This window comes from Chenopodium quinoa, unplaced genomic scaffold (assembly GCF_001683475.1).
Source record: "Chenopodium quinoa cultivar QQ74 unplaced genomic scaffold, ASM168347v1, whole genome shotgun sequence".
In the NCBI taxonomy this organism is placed as follows: domain Eukaryota; kingdom Viridiplantae; phylum Streptophyta; class Magnoliopsida; order Caryophyllales; family Amaranthaceae; genus Chenopodium; species Chenopodium quinoa.
In genome coordinates, this window is record NW_018744151.1 from 23,907 (window position 1) to 46,858 (window position 22,952).

A 22,952-nucleotide genomic window follows, 5' to 3' on the forward strand; every position below is an offset into this window, starting at 1 on the left:
CGGAGGGAGTAATTTTCTGTCCAAGTTACTGGGCTGGACCGTATTTTTGGGCCGTAGAGTTTTGGATTTTCAAGCCAAATTCGGGTCAGGACTCAAAATATATCGGGTATTATTGGCATTACGGGCCACTTAATCGGGTCGGAGTTTTTTTTTTTTTTTGTTCTTCCCGTCAAAAAAAAAACATCAAACAACTGAAATTGTGCAAAAGAGTAACCATCGTTGACTTTTTTTTGCCGGGTTCCTGAAGATCATTTCAGCACTAATATTTCATCTCAACCCCAAATTTTAGTTTTCAGGTATCAAATCCGCAAATTTGTACTAACTTTTTGTGTTTTAATCTGATTTATCAGTGGAATTCCGCAATTATTATTGTTTATTATTGAACTTGGATGATTTTAATTATTTCTGTAGATACACCTATTTAGTTCAATATTAATCGAATTATTAGCGATTTAATGAATTGCGATCATTGATTCAGTCCAATAAGAAGAATTGGGTTTTATTTTGGATTTGTTGATTTCTTTGTGAGTTAGTGAATTATGCTGAGATTCAATTGATTAATTTCTACTTTCTTGAAAATTTGCTTATGAAATTAACATTTTGTGCATCATTGTTATGAAATTATAGGGCTAATTGAACTTGGGATTGTTGCAAGTTTCCATTTATGGATAGATTCTTTCTTAGAAAACAGAAATTCCATTGTTGAGGACAGCATAGTGTGATTGATTTGAGAATTGAGAGTAGTTTGTGTAAGTTGGTTAGAGGCAATGAAACTCTTTGATGCACATTGTCACCTTCAGGACCCGAGGATTTTAAGCCTCACCCCACGATTAATCAATACTCTTGAATCCGGCATTGATTATTTTGTTGTTAATGGGGTTTCGGAGAAGGACTGGGATTCAGTCAAGCAGATGAGTGAGTCATATCCATCTGTTGTTCCTTCTTTTGGTGTTCATCCGTGGTTTGTTCCTGAGAGGACGGCAGACTGGTTTACCGTTTTGAAACAGTATTTTGAGTCAACACCCTGTGCAGCTGTTGGGGAGATTGGTCTTGATAAAGGGTTCAGAGGGAAAGAGACTGATTTTGACGTTCAGGTTGAGGTGTTCAAGAAACAGCTAGAATTAGTGAAATAGCTGAAAAGGCCGGTTTCTGTTCATTGTGTTCGTGCCTTTGGTGAGATTCTTGATGTGATGAAGGAAGTTGGGCCGTTTCCTGATGGAGTAATTCTTCACTCTTATTTAGGGTCTGCTGAGATGGTTCCTGAATTAGCAAGGCTTGGTGCTTATTTTTCGTTCTCTGGACATCTTATGCCAATGGAATCTCAAAAGGCAAGGAAATTGCTGAAAGTAGTGCCTTCTGATAGAATACTGCTCGAGACTGATGCCCCTGATGCCTTGCCTAAGTTCAATTTGGGTGATTTGTATGTGGTGGAAGGTGATCCTTCCCTTCCTCCTGAACTTCAGACACTAGAAGAGAATCCACATTTAAGGGATAACTGTGACATATCAGAAGCTGAAAACGAAGCACAAGAATTGCCAAAAGGAATGTTGAATCATCCAGCTAATATTCATAATGTTCTGACCTATGTGGCTTCTCTGCTTGAGATAAGTACAGAAGAACTTGCAGAAACAAGCTACTCAAATGCAGTTCGCCTGTTCTCTTATGAAGGATCTAAAGTACTGTAAGAAGGTAAGTTTGTTTTAATCTGTGTTCTTACAAGACTTTCTGCATTATTTTCTTAAATAATGTCCATTCTGTGAACAAGTGATGGATGATCTTGGAAAACAAAACATAAAACAGGGTACTCATGTTTCCGTAGTTTTCTCTGTTATAAAACAAATGCTTTGAATCGAAGGCCTTTTTAATATCAATGATTCTTGATCTCGTAAAACAAAACATATGTAGAACCTTTCTAAACCATGAAAGGTTCATGTTGTTTTGCAGTTTTGCTCAAAGTGTACTCGTCTTTCTTAGTTTGTTTGAAATTTAGAATGCTTGAATATTTTACTACACTGTGCACCAGTAAGATTACATAGGTAGTAGAAGTTTTAGTGTAAATGTAGCATCAAGTCTCTATGAATTCATATATTCTGGTATGTTATGGACTTTGTCCACTTTTTTATGCCATATCTTTCTCCACTTCTTTGTATTGGTGCATAAATATAGATTATGTAGTGTAAAATGTGACTGACGTAGTAGCAGATTGAGAGATGTAGTCATGTAGCCTTAAGCTAATCATGTGCTTTGTGTCTTGTGTTATTTCTCAAAAATGGAAGCTTACATCTCTTGTAGCATCAACATATACTTGTGATTTATTTTAGTCTAGCATAACCTATAAGACTTTAATTACTCTGTTGATTGAAATCTCTGACAAAACTTCTGCATTTCCTTCAAACAATGCTTCTCATTTATCCCAGATGATTGAAATTATGCCAGCCATATTCTTACATTTTAGGTTAAGGATTCAATTAACTGAATGGGTCTTTCAATCTTCACAATACATAAATAATGATCAAATGAACCAATGCATTTGTACACACCTCTTAATCTTCCTAAAATGCCTTAAAATGAAGAAGGTTGTTTAAATAATACACCTCTACAGCTAAATTATAAAGCTGAATGGAACCTGTTCCCTGTTGGCTGCTGTACTTCTTTCCTCTGCATCACTTCTATGTACAGCCATAACTGTTCATAGCAACTCTATTGCAAGCCCCTGCTTTCTTGCTCTCATAGATTATTTCAGAGTCGTATGGACTAAAAAAAACTGAAACTTTAATCATGTAAATAGTTTATAAGGATGTTCATCTATCAGAAGCTTCAAGTAGTAGGGTTGTACTATCGAGGGTAGATTTCTGTCATAGAAACCTCATTTATTGAACACTCAAACATTCTACTAGTAGATTGACCTGAGGTATTCCCTTGAGAGGTTGCATTAGCTGGTGTATGGCTTCGAGTGAAAAAAGCTGGTTGTGAAGGCACCTGGAGAGAAAGAGAAGAGCTACTTAGCATAAGCTCAACCAAAGACATAGAAGGTCTGTCTGCCATGTTATGCTGGACACACAGCAAACCGATGTGTATGCATCTCAATATCTCTGTACTAAATGCAGGAGATAATGTAGGATCAACAAGATTCCAAGCTTTCCCTTCTAGCCAATTTTTCCATGCCTGTGACACCGAAAATATATTGTTAGCTTACTTATCTTGTGTGATTAATCAATGCCTGTATCACCTGAATGCAAATAAGATGATCATGTCCACTTACAAAAGTAAGCAGATTTTCGGGATTTTCTCCAATTTGGAAAGAGCTAATCCTTTGACCGCTTACAATCTCTAGGATAAGTACACCAAAACTGAAGACATCGGACTTCATTGAGACGTGACCATGGAGCACATACTCGGGTGCCATGTATCCACTGCCAAAAAACAAAGTATCGTGTCTCAAAGTTAAAAAAAATTGATAACAAAATCGATCATATTTGCATATAGGTATTATTTTAGTGATACTCACTAGGTTCCAACAATCCTGCTTGCTGCTGCCTGAGTCTGGTCAATGTTAAACAACCTTGCCATGCCAAAATCTGCAATCTTTGGGTTGAATTCTGCATCTAGTAGAACATTACCAGCTTTAAGGTCCCGATGAATAATGCGCAGTCTAGAGTCTTCATGAAGGTAAAGAAGCCCTCTTGCAATGCCGTTAATGATTTTGTAACGTGTTTCCCATGGCATAGATTTACCTTGCATAGTATCTGTATTTTTGAAATGTCAGACAATCAGAGCATAACATGCAGGAATGATCGGTACAAATTTTTTCCTACTAACCAAATAGGAAGTTGTCAAGGCTTTTGTTGGTCACAAACTCGTAAATTAGAAGCATTTCATCTTCTTCCAAGCAGAATCCTAGAAGCCTCACTAGATTCCTATGCTGAAGCTTAGCTAATATCAGAATTTCATTCTTAAACTGTAAATCTCCTTGAACTGAATTCCTTGCTAGCCTCTTTACTGCTATTTCTTGGTGATCAGGTAGCTTCCCCTTAAACAGCGAAGATGATTCATTAACTTTAGTTCAGAATTGATTATTTGACAGATTTAGGAACTGATTTTACCTTATAAACAGTACCAAATCCACCTTCTCCAAGATAATTATTATCTGAAAAATCATCTGTTGCAACCTTGATGGTTCCAATACTGTATTGCAAGGACTGGAGAGTTTCAATTTCTTCTTCTATTAACAGACACATATATAAAAGGTTAAAGTTAAACTACATAGTTAAAAACAATTGAGTCAACAAAACCAAAGTATATTACTTCATAAAAAAGTAGTGTTCTGGCTTACTGTTAATTTTTGTGGTTGACTGTTTTAGCTTCTTCTTCCTTAGTGTGAAACCGATTGAGGCTATGATTATGATGAGTACTAGGGACCCAAGGATTGGGAGAACGATGAAAATGGTGGTATGAGACTTTTTGCTCTGTTCAACTATCAGGAGAAATATAGTAAACCTATGTTATTTGTTCAATATCATATAAGTCCCAGAAATCTGAAGACATTCAGAACCTATAATGAAAATAACTGGTAATAAAATAACAGTTGATTCAAAACTTTTGTTTATCCTGTACCTTTTGCAGTAGTACTTCTGTTTGATACAAATGATGGTGGTGGTAGCAGTGGGGGTGGTGATGACGGAAGACCTACATCAGTTACATTACCATAAAAACTGTAGATTTCATACCGAAGATTGCAGCTGGGCGTTATCACTCTTGCTCCTGCAGCTGTAAATGTAGGCGTAACAAACCACCTTGGAAAGAAACTGAATAGATCCTGTACACACACGACACAATCATGCCTAGACAAATCAGGAGAACACTGCACAAGCCCATACATTGTTTTATTTGTACCAGTAAGATTAGTCTGTCCAGAAGCAGATTTCAGTTCAGAATTTTCTGAAGAAGCCTGATTCTGCAAGTTCTTCATTAAGGCAGTAAGTGTATTGTTGAACCCTATGATATCAGAAACATTATTACCATTCCATAGACCCCACCTTGGCCTATCTCTTACAACGTGAAAAGTAGCGTTGTTTGAGTAAAAGATTATGCAGTGATCGGAGTACCCAAATGCCTGTGCTTGATTCGGACAGAACAATGGGAGATTGGCAGCCGAGTCACGCATACAAAGGCGACAAGTATTCACCGGGACATCTCCCCTACAGAGGACCATAGCTTCGACTTTGTCGGGCTTTTGCCCCACGGTGAGGTTGTAGTAGCCATTTGTCACTTGAGTGGTTGAAAGAGAGTTGAGGACTGTTTTGAGATTGGATTGGTAAGTGCTGTTCGGGGTGTAGAAACCGGTGTTTCCACATTTGCTGTAGAGGAATTGGAACTGGGCAGATGTTTTGGGAATCAATGAAATGAAGATGAATTGAAGGACTAATAAGAAGAGTGGTGTTAGAAAATCCATAGTGTAAATTTAGTTTAAGCTAGAGAATAGAGATTATACATCAAAGTGACCAACAATATGAAGACTTATGGATTGACTGAATTATCTAAGGCACCTTAATCAAATTGTATTATATATTTGTTTTCATACTTTAATTATTCGATCTATATGTGCTAATTTGCTCATACTTCCTGTTTATATATGTGGTGCAAAGTGCAAAGTCAGTAGGGCCATGCATTCTCATTCAATGTACGTGATTTGTGTTAATACTCGGCATTTTCCGTTTTGAGTTACATATACTCCGTAATATGCACATGGTAGAATTTTAAACATCAGATCTTATTTTTCTAATTTTAATTTATTCCATTGACTTTTGACTAAAATAGACTAAGGTTGTGTTCTCCAATTACTCCCTCCGTCCCCGAAAGAACGATCCATTTGGTCTAATTTTAGTCTCAAAAAGAATGACCCATTTACATTAAAACATCCACCAATTTGCAATAATATTTGTGCAAAATTAGCTTTCCCATACTAAAATTTGATTTTCCATGTATTTTTAATACCTTCTCTCTCTATTTTTTTTTATAAACCCCATGTAAATTTATATTTTCAATATAATTTGACTTCTTTTTATTTAACTTTCTTAATACCCGCGTAATCAACCCAAATGGGTCATTCTTTCGGGGGCGGAAGGAGTATTTAAAGTAGTGGTAGGAATAAAATAAATTTCAGCAACAAGTTGATGTTAGTAATTACTTGGTATTTATTACAGACATATAGACAAAGATTGAAAACAGCCAAGTGTAAGAAAACCACAGGATTGCAAATGCAAGTTGAGTAAGAGACGGTCAATTTTGAATAGTTTTATCCACTCAAGACGGCATTGAATCTAGAAAATAGTCTTAGGAAAAATAAATTAGAAAACAATTCTATGCTTTGTGGCCCAATTGGAACTGGGCTACGGATATTTTGTAGCCCAGATAGGTCCAATTCAAATAATTTGACCGTTTACTCCCTTCGTTTTTTTAAGTGTTATCTGGGGTATGGTTCTGTTATGGTGACCTCATTAACGGAGTTTCTTCTTGTTCTGCTGCTTGATTCAGTTGTAGTGTTCTCTTGGGGACGGCCATTTGATTGAGAGATGCTCTCTATGAAGAATGCAGGTTGTAATGGCCTTTGAAGGGAGAGAGACTGTCTACTTAGCATAAGATCAATCGACGACATTGTTGGCCTGTCTACAAGGTTCTCTTGAACACACAATAAACCAATGTGGATGCATCTCAGTATGTCTGTACTGAAACCAGCTGATAAAGTAGTATCAACGACATTCCAAGGTGTGCCATCTACCCAATTCTTCCAAGCCTATAAAAAAAACATTATGTAAATTTACATAGCTATAAACAAACACTAGTCACTTGTACTATAAACAAACTTACATAGCTAAGAAGATTTTCGGGTTTCTCTCCATTTAAGAATGAACTAATCATTTGTCCACTTACAATCTCTAGGATGAGTACACCAAAGCTAAAGACATCGCTCTTCATTGATACTTGTCCATGGAGCACATACTCAGGCGACATATATCCACTGAACAAAAGTATTGTATCTCAAAAATCAACTGTGATAAGAACAGAATGAAGTGCAACCTGAATTTACTATTTAGGTGGAAGTTTAGGACACTTACTAGGTACCAACAATTCTGCTAGCCAATGTCTGACTTTGATCAATGTTAAACAACCTAGCCATACCAAAATCTGCAATCTTAGGATTAAATTCCTCATCTAGAAGTACATTCCCTGCTTTAAGGTCACGATAGATAATTCGTGTTCTTGACTCTTCATGAAGGTAGAGGAGCCCTCTAGCAATGCCATAGATAATTTTATAGCATGTTTCCCACCTCATAGTCTCACGCTGCACAGGATCTACCAAAAAAAAAGAACAAATTCTAGAACTTTAGATGTACTTTTTTAATTAGGTAAAGATCATACAAGTGTTAAATTGAGTTTTTAGTGTTTTTATTGCTTACCAAATATAAAGTAATCTAGGCTTCTATTAGCAATAAACTCATAGATGAGAAGCATTTCTTCTTCTTGCAGGCAAAATCCTAGTAGCCTGACCAAATTCTTATGTTGGAGTTTGGCCAATATCAAAATTTCGTTTTTGAACTGTAAATCTCCGTGTGCTGAATTCTTTGTTAGCCTTTTCACTGCTAGCTCTTGTCCATTAGAAAACACACCCTGAAACTGTAAATAAGAAAACACTATTTAATCACAATTTTATTATTTTTTCTCTTAGCAATCTTAAGCTCTTAATCAAGATATATCTGACAAATTTATCAGTATGCCGGATGAACAATTACCTTATAAACAACGCCAAATCCACCTTCTCCGAGCTTATTTACCTCTGAAAAATCCCCTGTCGCATGTTTGATAGTCCCCAAACTGAATTGCAAAGACTGAAGGGTCTCAATTTCATCTTCTGCACTTAACATAAATGGATATAATTAGGTACCTTATCTTGAAACTGTACTTGTAAGTACATTGCTAATAATGAGGAGCTTCTTATTAGATTTCAGAGCTTACTGTTGAATTTCAGCATCCAGGCCTTTCTCAACTTCTTCTTCCTTAATGTGATGCAGAGGACAACAGCAATAATCATTGTTGTTGCGACAACGATTGGGACAGCAATAACACTAGGATTAAGAGATTTCTTTCTTCTCTTTACTACAAAAAACAGAATTTAATTCTATAGAACATCAGAGATAATATCCCATGTCAGAAGAACAACATAGGTAACTACACAATTTACCCAGTCTAGCAGAGTAGATGATCTAAATTGTCTAAATTAGACCTGCCCCATATTCAGTTTTCCACAAATGACTCAAATCAAACTAACCAAAATCAAAGGACTTGTTTGTTACCTCAACTCAATACCCACCAACAGTTCAACAAACACTTTCAGAATGTAAAAGAAGACAATTTTTATATATACCTGCAGTAGATGTTGAATTATTATTGCTTGGTGGCGAGGGAGGTCCTGGTGATGGTGGTAGTGGTGGCGGAGTTAGATTAGGCACATTCCCTGTAAAATTGAAGAGCTCATACTGAACAAAGCAGCTCGGTATGACAATTGTTACCCCTGAAGCTGTATAAGAAGGCTGAATACAACATGTTGGGAGAATTGAAAGAGATCCTTGAATACATTGTATGCAGGCCAGCCTTGACAAATCCGGAGTACACTGTACAAGCCCGTATAACTTCTGACCTCCACCTCCAGTAAGACTAGCTCCTCCAGTAGCATATTTCAGCTCAGAATTACCTGAAGCAGCTCGATTCTGCAACGAGCTCATTAGAGAATAGAGTGTTTGGTTAAACCCAATAACACCAGTCACATTTTCACTAGTTGTCAGATACCATTGTCGCTCATTCTGCACAATACCATATATAGCGCGATTTGATATAAATATTTTGCAGTTTTGACTGTAACCAAATGCCTCTTTCTGGTTAGGACAAGTCTGAGGGATTAAACTAGCAGAGTCTCTTACACAAACCCGGCATGTTCCTAGAGGAACATCGCCCCTGCATACGACTAAAGAGTTTACTCTGTCTGGACCTTGTCCTGCAGTGAAGTTATAGAAACCATAGGTGATTCGAGTGTCCGTAGCAAGGGAGTTTAGGACTGCTCTAAGGTTAGATTGGTAAGTGCTGTTGGGTGCATAAGTAGCGTCGCCACACCAACCGTGGCGGAATGTAAATTGAGCTGAAGTTAATTCCGGAATCCTTAGAGCGAGAACGAAATAAAGTAGCAAGTGAAATATGTTTGATGACTCCATTTCTTTGAGTTGTAAGGTGAGAATAGAAAATATGAACAAAAGAAAGGTGGAGTTTGGTACAATATAGTTTTTAATTAAAAAGAAGTTAATTTTGCATAATTTGACTATTAGTACAGTTGTTTAAAGCTTACTTTTAGATCAATATGCCAAAATTTTATGTGCCATTCAATATTATATGATGTATCTTCTATCAGTAGCCAGTAGGGTAGGGGTTGCTTATTCAAGTGGGAAATTAAATTGGATTTTTCCTTTTTTTTTTTCGTATCTTGATTCTTGAATATAGAAAAAGAACAGTGGGTGTAAAAGTAGAGTAATAACGTACTCTATAATTGACTTTCCCCTGTTTTTTTTTTCTCTAATTTTTTTTTGTTACACTATTTTTAGAATGATTTAGAGTTAATTACTTACTTTCGAATTAATCTTTGATAATATCACGGAGGATCAGATGTTGATAGAGATGCAAAGTGTATTGACAAATCATTTAGTGTCATTGTTTAGCATGAGAAGAACATCAGTCATGACTCATGAGGCATCTCATCAAATTTGTGTTATTGCAAATCTTCAAAACATTAATATTATTGAATTTTAAATTAAAGATTGAAGACATTAAAGGTTGAAGTTTATCTGACAAGAAATTTCATGGATGGTTGATCTCATATTATAACACAGTTGGCGGCGAGATGAGTTCGTTGCTTGTATAGGGTGTTTGTATGGACTCTTTTCCTCAAATTCTCAAAGTTGCAGATCATGTTTTAACTCGATAAATTTCCGCATGATCTTTGTCTCTTAAAAAACACCAGTAAGGTTCCTCATTCGTTTTAGGAAGGTCGATTTAATCAATTAATCATAATTTCTAAGGCGTTCTAGTGCGTTGTAGATTCTTATCCAAGGCATAAAGGCTCTTCGATCTCAAAAGACAATTATCGACAATTTAAATAATGTTTGTTCTAACAGGGCGTGTTATCTTCTGACCTCCACCTCCGGTAAGACTAACTTCTCCAGTAGTATATATCAGCTCAGAATTACTTGAAGCAGCTCGATTCTGCAACGACCTCATTAGAGAATTGAGTGTTTGGTTAAACCCAATAACACCAGTCACATTTTCACTACATACCATTGTGGGTCATTCTGCACAATACCATATATAGCGCGATTTGATATAAATATTTTGCAGTATTGACTGTAACCAAATGCCTCTTTTTGGTTAGGACAAGTCTGAGGGATTGAACTAGCAGAGTCTCTTACACAAACCCGGCATGTTCCTAGAGGAACATCGCCTCTGCATATGACTAAAGAATTTACTCTATCTGGACCTTGTCCTGCAGTGAAGTTGTAGAAACCATAGGTGATTCGAGAGTCCGTAGCAAGGGAGTTTAGGACTGCTCTATGTTGGATTGATAAGTGCTGTTGGGTGCGTAAGTAGCATCGCCACACCAACTGTGGCGGAAAGAAAATTGTGCAGAAGTCAATTCCGGTAACCATACAGTGAGAATGAAACAAACTAACAAGTAAAATAATATGTTTGATGACTTCATTTCTTTGAGCTGAAAGAGAAAAATAGAAAATATGAACAAAAGAAAGGTGGAGTTTAGTACTACTACCTCCGTTAACTTTTATTTGCAACTTTGGGTATTATTTGTGAGACATAAAATATTTCAAGTTGCAAATAAAAGTTAACGGAGGTAGTATAATTCTATTGTTTAGTAGGGCAGGGGTTGCTTTTCATGCTTTGTCAAGTGGGAAATTAAATAGGACTTTTCCTTCTTCTTTTTCTTTTTTTAATCGAGTTGGTTTTATTTTATCATGTTGATGATTGTTGTATTTTATTTATGTTTGATCCATAATTTCACAACAGGCTAGCTCTCTGATAACAAATGACAATTATTAACAAATAAAGTTTTTCTAACCAGGTGTGCTAGCTTCAACCTTGTGACCAATGCCTAGATGGACAGGGGCTGCTGCTTTATCATTTTGGCTTAATATATTAATTTTCTGATTACAATTTTGGCATCTTGGTTATATTATAATTCGATTATTTTGAGTGTATGAGTTTAAAAATGAAAACAATGGGCAATTACTAACCATACCAAATGACTATATTTCACAGTCTTCTTTACTTTCTTCTCTTGACTTGCAAAGTTTTCTTTAAAAAATTATTCAGGTATGAACTCTAATTAAACACGCGGTTTTAGATTCATATTATACACATTTTGCTTAATTTTGCCATTTTAGCTAGTATTTATGATCCACCTAACGTCGAATGACAAAACAAGGAGCTGAGACACGCGAATGGGAATGTCTAGAGTTGTTCATATTAGCATTGTCATTCATTTTTACTTAATCTCCATCGCGATTTGCCAACCAAATTTCATAACTCATTTGTGTATAGACACTTATGGTAACTATACCAATTCCAGCACATACAATGCCAATCTCAATACCTTCTTCAATTCAATATCATCTAATTCTCAAATCAACTCGCGTTACTATAATATCTCAGTTGGCAAGGAACCTGACCGAGTTTATGGGGAAGCACTATGTGGAAGTGATATGGCTTTCCAAGATTGTCATAGATGTCTCAATAACTCAATAAGATTGCTTCCACGGCTCTGTCAGCCACAGAAGGAAGCTTATGGATGGTACGACGACTGTATGCTAATTTATGCTAATCGAACAGATGCATTATGGACTCTCAGTACAAGACAACCTTCCTACTATCTAAGCAATGGAAATTCTGTGAGTGATAATAATGTTGAAGAGTTTAATCGAGTGCTAGGATCGTTATTGAATAGGATTCAAAATGAAGCTGCATCGGGTGGTTCTCAGCTTAAGTATGCAACCGGAAATGCTACTTATGGAAGCTTAAAGAATGTTTATGCATTTGCTCAATGTGATCCGGATTTATCATATCAAAGTTGCTTTAATTGTCTTGGAGATTGTATTAATAATGTGTTTCCTAGTTGTTGCAATAACAGCATAGGAGCACGGGTTATTGGACCTAAGTGCAAGATAAGATACGAGCAGGATCTGTTTTACAACATTACTAGTCCACCACTTACCCCGCCGTCGACTGCACCATCTCCTCCTCCTCCATCAGGTAACCGCGAAATTATTGAAGTTTTTACTTTTGAACATCAGAATTCTCAATTATAAGTTGGAATGCTAAACTCTGAACTGTTAATGGGTTTTGAATTCAATTCTTGCTATTTATTCTATAATTTGAACATCATTAACTTGTACTTAAGCTACTTTCTTAACTTCATCATCTGCAGGAAATGGAAGCAATAAGGGAACAATTGCCGTACTTATCATAGTTCCAATAGTCGTATTAATTGCTCTTGCAGTAGGCTTCACTTACTTGTGTCAAAGAAGAAAGAGAAGGAAAAATATTGAAAGTTTGAGTAAGTAAAAATTGTCTTGAATGTTTATATATATTGCTATTATGATGCTAGTCCTCTGATGATATTCTTAACCTATGATTTAGATGGTGAAAATTATGAAGAAAGCAGAGGTTACATGTCTCTACAATATGGTTTTGACACTATTAGGGTGGCAACAGACAATTTCTCTGATGCCAATAAACTTGGCCGAGGTGGATTTGGTATCGTTTACAAGGTACTTCTAACATTATAAGCTATTGAGATCAAAACTTTGTCTGTGATTAGTTCTAGTATAATTTGACTAATTTTTTACAGATTGTAAAAGAATACTAATTCATAACTTAAGTTTATGGGTCATTAAGCTATATGTATATGTTTGCTAAAACCAGGGAAAATTAACAAATGGACAAGAAATCGCAGTGAAGAGACTCTCAAGGGATTATGGACAAGGTGACGGCGAGTTTAAGACTGAAGTTATGCTAGTGGCTAAGCTTCAACACAGGAATCTTGTTAGGCTCCTTGGCTTCTGCTTAGAAAAAGAAGAAAGACTACTCATTTATGAGTTTGTTCCCAACACTAGCCTTGATCACTTCTTGTTTGGTATGGTTTATTTTCTTTTTTAAAGCATGACAAATGATGTACTCATGTACATTAAGTTTATACTATTATCTTTAGATTTTTTTAAAAATAATTGATTGGCAGATAAGTTTATGCTAAGGAAAGTTGATGAATTGAACTTTATGCTAACTCCATGAGTATCATTTGTGTGCAGATGTAAGCATGCAATCTGTTTTAGATTGGCCCACTCGCTACAAGATTATAATTGGCATTGCTCGAGGAATCCTATATCTTCATGAAGATTCCAGACTTCGAATTATCCATCGTGATCTTAAAGCCAGCAACATACTTCTAGATGCAGATATGACTCCTAAGATTGCAGATTTTGGGATGGCAAGGTTATTTGGAGTTGACCAAACCCGGGGGGATACCAACAGAATCGTCGGTACCTAGTAAGTCTACCAAATTAATTAATAAGACAGTTTCCTTGACTAATGTGATCATTTTTATGGATTTCTAAAAAAGGACATGAAACTATTAATTTTATTTGGACATGAAACAGATTAATTTTTTTGATATTACATAGATTTGACTTGAGAAAATCATGATAAGTATGAAAGCCTAATAATGTATGTAATTTGTCAAAAAATAATGTATGTCATTATTAATTTCCTTTATGCAGTGGGTATATGGCACCAGAATATGTATTCCATGGATTCTTCTCTGTAAAATCAGATGTCTACAGCTTTGGCGTACTAGTCTTGGAAGTTATCACAGGTCGAAAGAATTCTGGTTTTCAAAATGAGGAATACACAGAAGACCTATTTAGCTTTGTAAGTGGTCAAGAATAAAGTCATCATCTTAATTTGATGACCTCTTAAAAAATTACTCGCTTTCAATGCAAATTTCTATGTTGCATACTCTGTAATAATGTCCTGCAACTAATCTATGTCGCGTACATAATGTCTTTGCACAGGTATGGAGAAATTGGAGAGAAGGAACAGCAATATCGGTCATTGATCCAATACTATCAACGGCGTCTAAAACTGATATAATAAGCTGCATACACATGGGGTTGTTATGTGTTCAAGAAAGTGTAGATGACCGTCCAACTATGTCTTCTGTCGTGTTGATGCTTAGTAGCAGCTCGCTCTCTTTGCCGGTTCCTTCTCATCCTTCATTCATCAGTGTCAATGCGAGACAATCAGAGAGTATTTCAACTAATGAGGTTTCAATCACTGATATCCATCCACGTTAAACCGATTGTTCGTGAAGGTCGCAATTGTTTGATATCTCTTGTGTTGCATAAAAGTGTTTACGTGATTGCTCTAATAATTTCAAGTGCTAACCTAGTCCTGGTCAAAAAAATTTAATTGAAGATGAGAGATGGTAACAATAATAGAATTAACTCATCTACCTTATAAAGTGAAATATCTCTCAATGTTTCTCCAATGTGGGACACTCACAAGTGGGCTACAATAGGTTTCAACAATTGTAATTAATTAAAGACAGTTAAAAGATGTTAGAATAACAAGAGCAGAAAGATAAGTATTTCATCTTTAAAAAAAATGTTTCTTTCTAATAAATCATAGATAATTGATCTAATAATATATTTGTTGGCGATCTTGTATTGTTGTATTGGTTCAAAGCATGTTTGTATGAACTTTTTTCCCCAAAGCTGTAAATTACAATTCTACATTTATAATAGTTGTTTGCTTGACTTCTCTCCAAAAAAACATCAACATGTTTCTCATTCTTATGAGGTAACAAATGTGTGCTAGCTCAATCTTTCTCTAAGAAAAACACCAATAGGTTTTGTTCCTTCTAGGAGATCACCCCAAAAATGTCGCTCAATACTTCTCTTAGCACCAATAGGTTTATCGTTAATAATAGAAAGGCACCCTACAAACGTCTGCTTGATCTTTCTCTTAGAAAACACCCATCCGTTTTAGAAAGGTCGCATCACAAACATTTGCTCGATCTCTCTTAAAAAAACATCCATATTTTCCTCATTTGTTTAAAAAGGTCTTCCCAGAAACTTCTGCTCGATCTTTCTCTTTAAAAACACCCATAGGTTCCTCGTTCGTTCTGGGAAGGTAGCGCCATTGTTTCACAATAGACTCTACAATTGACCAATAATGTGGTCGTTTCTAACAAGGTGTGCTACATTGTCATTAGTAGTCTAGTAACTAGTGGGACAAGGGCTGCTGCTTTATCAAGTGGGAAACTGAATTTTGTTTATTGTATCATTTTTTTGAGTAAAAATTTGGCAACTTGGTTGTATCTCTATACTCGAATTTAGAAATTATATAATGAGAAAGTACCAACCATGCCAGAAGACTGTTTTCCATTCTCTCCCATCTTTAGTTTCTTCTCATAAATTCTTCCTTTTTCTAGTCTTCTTCGAGTATGAACTCAACAAACGCGGTAGTTATACACGTTCTCCTTAATCATTTCGCCATTTGTAGCTTGTATACATGATCTCTCTTACGTCGAACCACAAAAGAGGGAGCTGAGATTTAAAAATAAGAATGTCAAGAGTTCTTTATATTTTGATTCTTATTCATTTTTACTTCATCTCCATTTCTTTTAGCCAACCAAATTTCATAACTCATTTGTGTATAGACACATATGGTAACTATACAAACACTAGCACATACCACACCAATCTCAACACCTTCTTCACTTCGATATCATCCAAAACTCAAATCAACTCGCGCTACTATAACTTTTCAATTGGCAAGGACCCTGATCAAGTATATGGGGACGCGCTATGTGGAAGTGAACTATCCTTCCAAGATTGTTATACATGCCTCAATAACTCAATTAGTCTGCTTCCACGGCTCTGCCCTACACAAAAGGAAGCTTCTGGGTGGTACGATAATTGTATGCTACGCTATGCAAATCGTTCATCTGCATTGTCGAGCATGAGCTCAAGACAACCTGCCTACTACTTAACAAACTCCGCTAGTGTGCCTGATAATAACGCTAAAGACTTTGATGAGGTGCTGGGATCGCTATTGAACAAGATTCAAAATGAAGCTGCTTCGGGTGATTCTAGACTTAAGTATGCAACCGGAAATGGTACTTATGGAAGCTTGAAGAATGTTTATGCAGTTGCTCAATGTTCTCCGGATTTGTCATATCGAAACTGTTTTAATTGTCTTGGTGATAGTATTAATAATGTGCTTCCTAGTTGTTGCAATAACAGTATAGGAGCACGGGTTGTTGGATCTAATTGCGAAATAAGATACGAGCAGGATCTGTTTTACAACGTTACTAGTCCTCTTTCTCCTCCACCGTCGACAGCACCATCTCCTCCACCACCATCAGGTAAATGGGAAATACTACAAGTTTTTACTTTCAAAAATTAGAATTTTACATAATAAATTGGATTGCTAAACTATGTGCTTTCAAAGGGATATTCAGTCAGTAGATTAATATATATCTAGTAGTCAAACATGGGTTATGAAATCAATTCAACTCTTGCTATTTGTTCTATTATATTATTTTAGCTTAGCTAATTAAGCTTATCTTGTGAGAAAATTATATGTTACTTTCAAAGAATTAAAATAAGAACCTTGAGCATGTGGGAATCGAAGTGGTCAATGGACAATAAAATGAATAGGTACATATCACAAGAAGTCGAAAAAAATATACTTGTATATTTTTCTTATAGAAAAGTTTATGAAGCTCACCAACTAGTCCTCTACTAATTAAAATTTCGAGATAAGTGCAAGTATAAATATAGTGATGGTGAAACTATTATATTAAGCTTTGATAGAATAATTAATTAGAACACGTCAATGTATACTTATTAGATGGAAGTCAAGAATAGCTTAGTAAATTAGAGCTTCCCTCTTGGTTATAGGGGGTTTTAGAATCGATTCTCATTACATGTCTGGCTTTTTAAACGCCAATAAATATATAAACGTATTGGATGGAATAATAAATCATATTTCAGCTACTTGATTGTCAACTTCATAATCTGCAGGAAATGGAAGCAACACGGCAATAACCACCGTACTTATCATAGTTCCGACAGTTGTATTAATTGCTGTTGCAATTGGCTTCATTTACTTGTATCGAAGAAGGAAGACAAGGAAAAATGTTGAAAGTTTAAGTAAGCAAAAGAATGTCTTCTCTATTTATAATCATTTATGGTACTTGTATATATCTTGATATAATAAAATGATGCTAATCCCTTGATTTTCTTAACCTTTAATCAAGATGATGAAAATGATGATGAAACCAGAAGTTATATGTCTCTGCAATATGGTTTTGACACCATTAGAGTGGCAACAGATAATTTCTCAGATGCTAATAAACTTGGTCGAGGTGGATTTGGTTTTGTTTACAAGGTACTTATAAGTTATAACATCGTAAACTTATAATTGAAAATACTAAGTATTATAAAAATTACATTGCAACGTTTTGCCCAAATTAAAAGCTTTCACATATTTGGTTGAGTGTTGCAACTTTTTTAAAGCAGAAGAATGAAGTTTTATTTGACTAAATTTTGTAGAATGGGGCATAACTGCATAAGTTATATGTGTATGTTTGTTTAAACCAGGGAAAGTTATCAAGTGGACAAGAAATCGCAGTGAAGAGACTGTCAAGGGATTCAGGACAAGGTGACGGCGAGTTTAAAACTGAAGTTATGTTAGTGGCTAAGCTTCAACACAGGAATCTTGTAAGGCTCCTTGGCTTCTGCTTAGAAAAAGAAGAAAGACTACTCATATATGAGTTTGTTCCCAACGCTAGCCTTGATCACTTCTTGTTTGGTATGATTTGACTTCTTTTTAAAGCATGAAATATGATGACATAAATTTATGAAACATGAATTGAACTTTATGATACCTCCTTGTGTGCAGATGTAAGCATGCGTTCTGTTTTAGATTGGCAAACCCGATACAAGATTATAATTGGCATAGCTCGAGGAATTCTTTACCTTCATGAAGATTCTCGACTAAGAATCATCCATCGTGACCTTAAAGCCAGCAACATTCTTCTAGATGAAGATATGGCTCCCAAGATTGCAGATTTTGGTATGGCAAGGTTATTTGGAGTTTGACCAAACACAGGGAGATACCAGTAGAATCGTCGGTACCTAGTAAGTAAATCATGCTAATGAGGACATTTCCCTAGACTTTTAGTATGTGGTCATTATATTAAACATCTAAAAAATGACATCAAACTTTAATTTGCTTTGATATCACATATATATGATCATATGAACAAGCAAACCATGAAATATATCAAAGCCTAATGTCGTAATTAATCTCCTTTATGTAGTGGATATATGGCACCAGAATATGTTTTCCATGGATTTTTCTCCGTAAAATCAGATGTCTACAGCTTCGGCATACTAGTCCTAGAAGTTATTACAGGTCGAAAGAATTCTGGCTATCAAAATGGGGAATACACAGAGGACCTATTAAGCTTTGTAAGTGTTCAAGCATTCTTATATATCATCTTTTACTACGTCCTTAAAATTACTCACTTTTAAGGCAAGTTTCTATGTTACAAACTCTGTAATAGTGTCCTGTAACTAATCTATGTCCGATATATATTGTTGCTGAGCAGGTATGGAGAAATTGGAGGGAAGGTACAGCAATATCAGTCATTGATCCAACATTATCAACGGCGTCTAAAACTGATATAATAAGATGCATACACATGGGCTTGTTATGTGTTCAAGAAAGTGTAGATGACCGTCCCGCTATGTCCTCTGTCGTATTGATGCTTAGCAGCCGCTCGCTCTCATTGCCGGTTCCTTCTCATCCTTCATTTGTCAGTGTGAATGCGACTATGGACACTAACTCTGATAATCATAAGGAAAGACAGTTAGTGAGTTTGTCCACAAATCAGGATTCCATCACTGATCTCCAACCACGTTAAACAGATTGTTTGTGAAGACGCAGTTTATCTCTTGGGGGATAAAAGTTCAGATTAAAATGATAGAGAAATTAAATTAGTGGTTAAGTTATTATTTTGTAAACACTTGTATAATCAAGATCACTTATATAATCAAGATCACTTATAATGTGAACCACGATTAGTGATGTGATTCATGATCTATTATTCAAGTATTGCAATGAAGGATAGTTTTGCAATAGCTAAATTAAAAATTATAGCCATTATATTGAGTGAATCTTAACCCTCCAATTAATAAAGACAAACTTTTAAATAAAAACGGATGTTCAGTAAATTACTGAACATCCGTTATAAAGTGACAATAAAATGTGCAAAAGTTACACTAAAATGCATAAAAGTTACCCTAACATATTTAAGAGTTATTTATGCTTCATTGATAAATTTGACAAAAGTGACACTAAATTTGACACTAAATCTGACAAAAGTGTACCCGATGTACAGTAAAATTACTGAAAATCGGGTGTATACAAAAGTTTTCCATTAATAAAATTCATCTTATCTATTTATTGATTGACATATAAAAAAACCAATTATCAATAAGTTAAATTTAAATAATATGAAAATTAGATAATACACCCGGGTGCACCATGTTCATGGTGCACCCGGGTAAACAAAAAAGGCGGAAAGAACATATAATGTTTGATAAAGAACATACCTATGTTTGACAAAGAACATACCTTTAATATGTTCTTCGAGTGTGATCAGTGTGTTCTTTGAGTAAAATTATATGTTCTTTACATTATAACTTATGTTATTTAACATATGTTGATAAACATATTTTTTTTTTTTGGGTTTAACAATACAAAGTATGTTCTTTGAATTTGGCGTGTATGTTCTTTAAGGTCGTAATGACGTCCAAATTCTATTTTTATTATCATATGTCATATTTAAATTACTTTTATTATCATATATTCTTTGAGTTTGATTAGTGTGTTATTTAGGTATTAACTATATGTACTTTACAATATAAATTATGTTCTTTTAACATATGTTATTTTGAAATTTGATATTGAAATCTTAAATTATTTTTAATTGAAAATAATATTAGAGTAAAAAAAACTAAATTATTATGGGAAGTTGAATTTTTTTTTGGAGAGATAGAAAAACTATTTTTTGGGGAAATGATATTTTTGGTAAGGATTTTTTTAAGAGTTGATCAACATTGGCATGACTCGCTTCCCGACCCGATCCGGCCCGAAATAGGGTGGGTTTAGGCAAACCTAAAAATGCATTTTTTAGTTAAAACTCGAACCGGGTTCGAAAAAAGCCCAAAACCCGCTACTTTTCTACGGGTTTTGGGCACGAGAAATTATGATATGGCCCGACCCTACTCGATTTTTTTATCACCTCTAAATTTTTCCGTTAATAATGTGTAATTTTTCAGAAAATTTTATTTAAGTTTTTTTATCTCGTTCTTTTTAATTATATCTTTATGTTCTTCGATAATGCATGTTTTTGTCAAATACAAACATGTTATTTGTCAAATACATGTATGTTCTTTATGAAACACATGATGTTCTTTCCGCCTTTTTTTTATTTATCCGGGTGTATGATGAGTATTTTACACCCGTGTGTATAAACCACGAATTAAAATAATACTTAACAAAAAAAAAAGAAAAATACGTAACATAAAAATTAAAATTATAAAACTTTTTCTCTCTTTAATTTTTTTTTTTTTTTTTTTGAAAAAATTATAGTATAGAGTAGGTTACAAAATATCCCAATCCAATTCATATTTCGAAGTTTTGATGTTCAAAGGTCAAAATTCTTCCAATATATATATAATTAGTCAAAGTTTTGATGTTTATTAGTCAAAAGCTCTTAATCCATTGAATAAATTCAAAGTTTTAGACGTTTGAAAAAGTCTTCATAATCCAATCCATGCATGGTGCAATATATATAAAGATTGTTATTTATACAAGTCAAAGGATAAAATAGCGGTATCCACTTAAAAAATCTAAAATAATGCCCTCGATTTTATTACTCTTTCAAAAGATTTGGCGTATTAAATTTGGAGCACCTAGTTATCGTGTGCATATAAGATCTAGTATTTACCTGATGGAGGAGCCGACGGTGGAGGAGATGATGGACTCGACACGTCGTTGTAAAACAAATAATCCTCGTATCTTAACTTGCAACTCGGTCCAAGAATCTGCGCTCCTGTGTTATTAGTTGATCCACTAGGAATCTTTTCACTAATAAAATCCCCAAGACAATTAAAGCAGTTTCGTTGCGAAAAATCTGGAGAACATTGAGCAAACGCATATATGCTACCAAAGCTTCCGTAACTATCATTTCCAGTTGCAAACTTAAGTCGAGAATCACCCTTCGAAGCATCATTTCGAAGCCTATTTAATAACGTTCCTAGAACTTGATTAAACTGGTTAACGTTATTAGTCACCTTTTTTGTACTCCTTAACGTTGATGAAGGTTGTTCTTCTTGGCTTCCCAATATTGTCCGATTTGCATAACGTAGCATACAATCGTCGTACACCCCGATAGCTTCCTTTTGTGTAATTGTGTTGGGCAGAGTCGTGGAAGCATGGTAATTGAGTTATTAAGACATTTGTAACAATCTTGGAACGTTACATCACCTCCACATAGCGCGATCCCATTAACTTGGTCAGGTTCCTCGCCGGTTGAGAAGTTATAGAAGCGGGAGTTGATTTGAGTGTTGGATGATATAGACGAGAAGAAGGTGTTGAGATTGGCTTCGTATATGCTATGTTGCTTTAGAGGAATACTACAAGAGGGGGGGGGGGTGAATTGTAGTTTAAGAGAGTTGAGCTAACTTTTTGCGGAACTGAAAAATACTAAGCTACAGGAACTCAAAGTGAACACAGAGAGATTTTACGTGGAAAACCTCTTGGCCCTAACAAGAGGAAAAACCACGACCACTTGGGATTTTAGGAAAGATTCTCCACTATAACAGGGAAAACAACCTATTACAAGCTAAAGAATCAATCTTCAAGTTCCTCTATGAACTTGAAGTTCCCAGCAGCAAGTCCCACTACTTGCTGCTCTTCTCTCTCTCTCTTTCTCTTCTAACTTCTCTTAGAGTTCACTCAAACTCCCAATTCCCAAATTACAACTCGATAATAAACTCTAGTGAAAGTAATTAAGAAAAACACTTAAGTGGAATGCGACTCTTGACTCGTTTATGAACAAGAAAGAAGATAAAAGTATTTGAGCAAGATGAAGTTATCCAGAAAATAACTTCAATATTTATAGAAAAATATTGCTTAGAGAAAATGCCACACTTTCCACCACTCACACCACCACTGCTGCATATCAACGCCACTACTCTACACCACTTCCAAAACTTTTAATCGTGTCCTAAAAACCAGGGCACGTTGAGCGTTAAGGAAACAACATGTTCGTGAGTGGAGAAGACTAAATCAACAATCAGTTGCGCAAGCTTAGGAAGTTGGTTTTGCAAAAATATATTTTTCCGAAAATAAATTATCAGCTTAAAAGATAAAATCACAAAAGATTTTCTTAAACAAACTATCCTATTTTTAGCAAGTCAATACGTACTTATCCTTTTTCAAACGCATTCCACTTAGCATTAATCCAAATTATTTTTCATTTACATAGAATCTAAAATAGAAAAATACTTCAGACTTTATGCTTCTCTAAGAAGTCTCTGCTTCGAGTCTTCTTTCCTTAGCTTCTACTCCGAAACTCTAGTTCCTTCACAGGAACTCTTTAGCTGATCTCTTTGACTTTTTAGCTCCTTGTGTTCCTTTGCCTTGAGTGATTCTTGTAACTTATGAACAGACTACAAAGACTAACAAAATACATTAGTCCACTT

At 35.2% G+C, this 22,952-nt stretch overlaps 3 protein-coding genes and 2 pseudogenes across 4 annotated transcripts; 3 read left to right on the plus strand and 2 right to left on the minus strand.

Moving 5' to 3' along the window:
* The first annotated feature begins 7 nt into the window (after positions 1-7).
* On the plus strand, positions 8-6,622 carry LOC110693436 (annotated as a pseudogene).
* Positions 1,696-5,692, minus strand: LOC110693422 (putative receptor-like protein kinase At4g00960). Of its 2 annotated transcripts, none has more exons than XM_021870542.1 (7): positions 4,615-5,692; positions 4,334-4,474; positions 4,104-4,222; positions 3,820-4,030; positions 3,509-3,734; positions 3,263-3,413; positions 1,696-3,165 (listed from the first exon to the last, which is right to left on the minus strand). In XM_021870542.1, the coding sequence occupies exons 1-7, from the start codon at positions 5,450-5,452 to the stop codon at positions 2,836-2,838; spliced, it is 2,016 nt and encodes a 671-aa protein (XP_021726234.1). In that variant the 5' UTR covers positions 5,453-5,692; the 3' UTR covers positions 1,696-2,835. The 2 variants fall into 2 exon arrangements, with proteins under 2 accessions (XP_021726234.1, XP_021726233.1); XM_021870541.1 differs by having other exon boundaries at positions 3,509-3,746.
* LOC110693421 (putative receptor-like protein kinase At4g00960) lies at positions 6,130-9,898 on the minus strand. Its single transcript, XM_021870540.1, has 7 exons — positions 8,423-9,898; positions 8,014-8,154; positions 7,791-7,909; positions 7,458-7,674; positions 7,116-7,353; positions 6,868-7,018; positions 6,130-6,793 (listed from the first exon to the last, which is right to left on the minus strand). Exons 1-7 carry the CDS (start codon positions 9,261-9,263, stop codon positions 6,464-6,466), a joined length of 2,037 nt encoding a protein of 678 aa, XP_021726232.1. The 5' UTR covers positions 9,264-9,898; the 3' UTR covers positions 6,130-6,463.
* A 1,654-nt stretch (positions 9,899-11,552) lies between these two features.
* On the plus strand, positions 11,553-14,818 carry LOC110693430 (cysteine-rich receptor-like protein kinase 10). The gene is made up of 7 exons (XM_021870546.1): positions 11,553-12,360; positions 12,536-12,664; positions 12,748-12,878; positions 13,033-13,243; positions 13,416-13,653; positions 13,884-14,034; positions 14,178-14,818. Exons 1-7 carry the CDS (start codon positions 11,553-11,555, stop codon positions 14,457-14,459), a joined length of 1,950 nt encoding a protein of 649 aa, XP_021726238.1. The 3' UTR covers positions 14,460-14,818.
* Positions 14,819-15,418: 600 nt separating this feature from the next.
* On the plus strand, positions 15,419-19,256 carry LOC110693429 (annotated as a pseudogene).
* The last annotated feature ends 3,696 nt before the right edge of the window (positions 19,257-22,952 follow it).

What these genes read in the sequence shown, in the direction of transcription:
- LOC110693421 (XM_021870540.1), bottom strand. Translation starts at nt 9,263, where the DNA reads ATGGAGTCATCAAACATATTTCACTTGCTACTTTATTTCGTTCTCGCT. An exon ending in TAATTCAACATCTACTGCAG is followed by an intron (nt 8,155 to 8,422) that starts GTATATATAAAA and finishes TGTTTTTTGTAG; the next exon opens with TAAAGAGAAGAAAGAAATCT. An exon ending in CCTAGATTACTTTATATTTG is followed by an intron (nt 7,354 to 7,457) that starts GTAAGCAATAAA and finishes TTTTTTTGGTAG; the next exon opens with ATCCTGTGCAGCGTGAGACT.
- LOC110693422 (XM_021870541.1), bottom strand. Translation starts at nt 5,452, where the DNA reads ATGGATTTTCTAACACCACTCTTCTTATTAGTCCTTCAATTCATCTTC. An exon ending in AGCAGGATTGTTGGAACCTA is followed by an intron (nt 3,414 to 3,508) that starts GTGAGTATCACT and finishes GTTTTTTGGCAG; the next exon opens with TGGATACATGGCACCCGAGT. An exon ending in CCGAAAATCTGCTTACTTTT is followed by an intron (nt 3,166 to 3,262) that starts GTAAGTGGACAT and finishes TCGGTGTCACAG; the next exon opens with GCATGGAAAAATTGGCTAGA.
- LOC110693430 (XM_021870546.1), top strand. Translation starts at nt 11,553, where the DNA reads ATGGGAATGTCTAGAGTTGTTCATATTAGCATTGTCATTCATTTTTAC. An exon ending in ATCTCCTCCTCCTCCATCAG is followed by an intron (nt 12,361 to 12,535) that starts GTAACCGCGAAA and finishes CATCATCTGCAG; the next exon opens with GAAATGGAAGCAATAAGGGA. An exon ending in GAAAAATATTGAAAGTTTGA is followed by an intron (nt 12,665 to 12,747) that starts GTAAGTAAAAAT and finishes CCTATGATTTAG; the next exon opens with ATGGTGAAAATTATGAAGAA.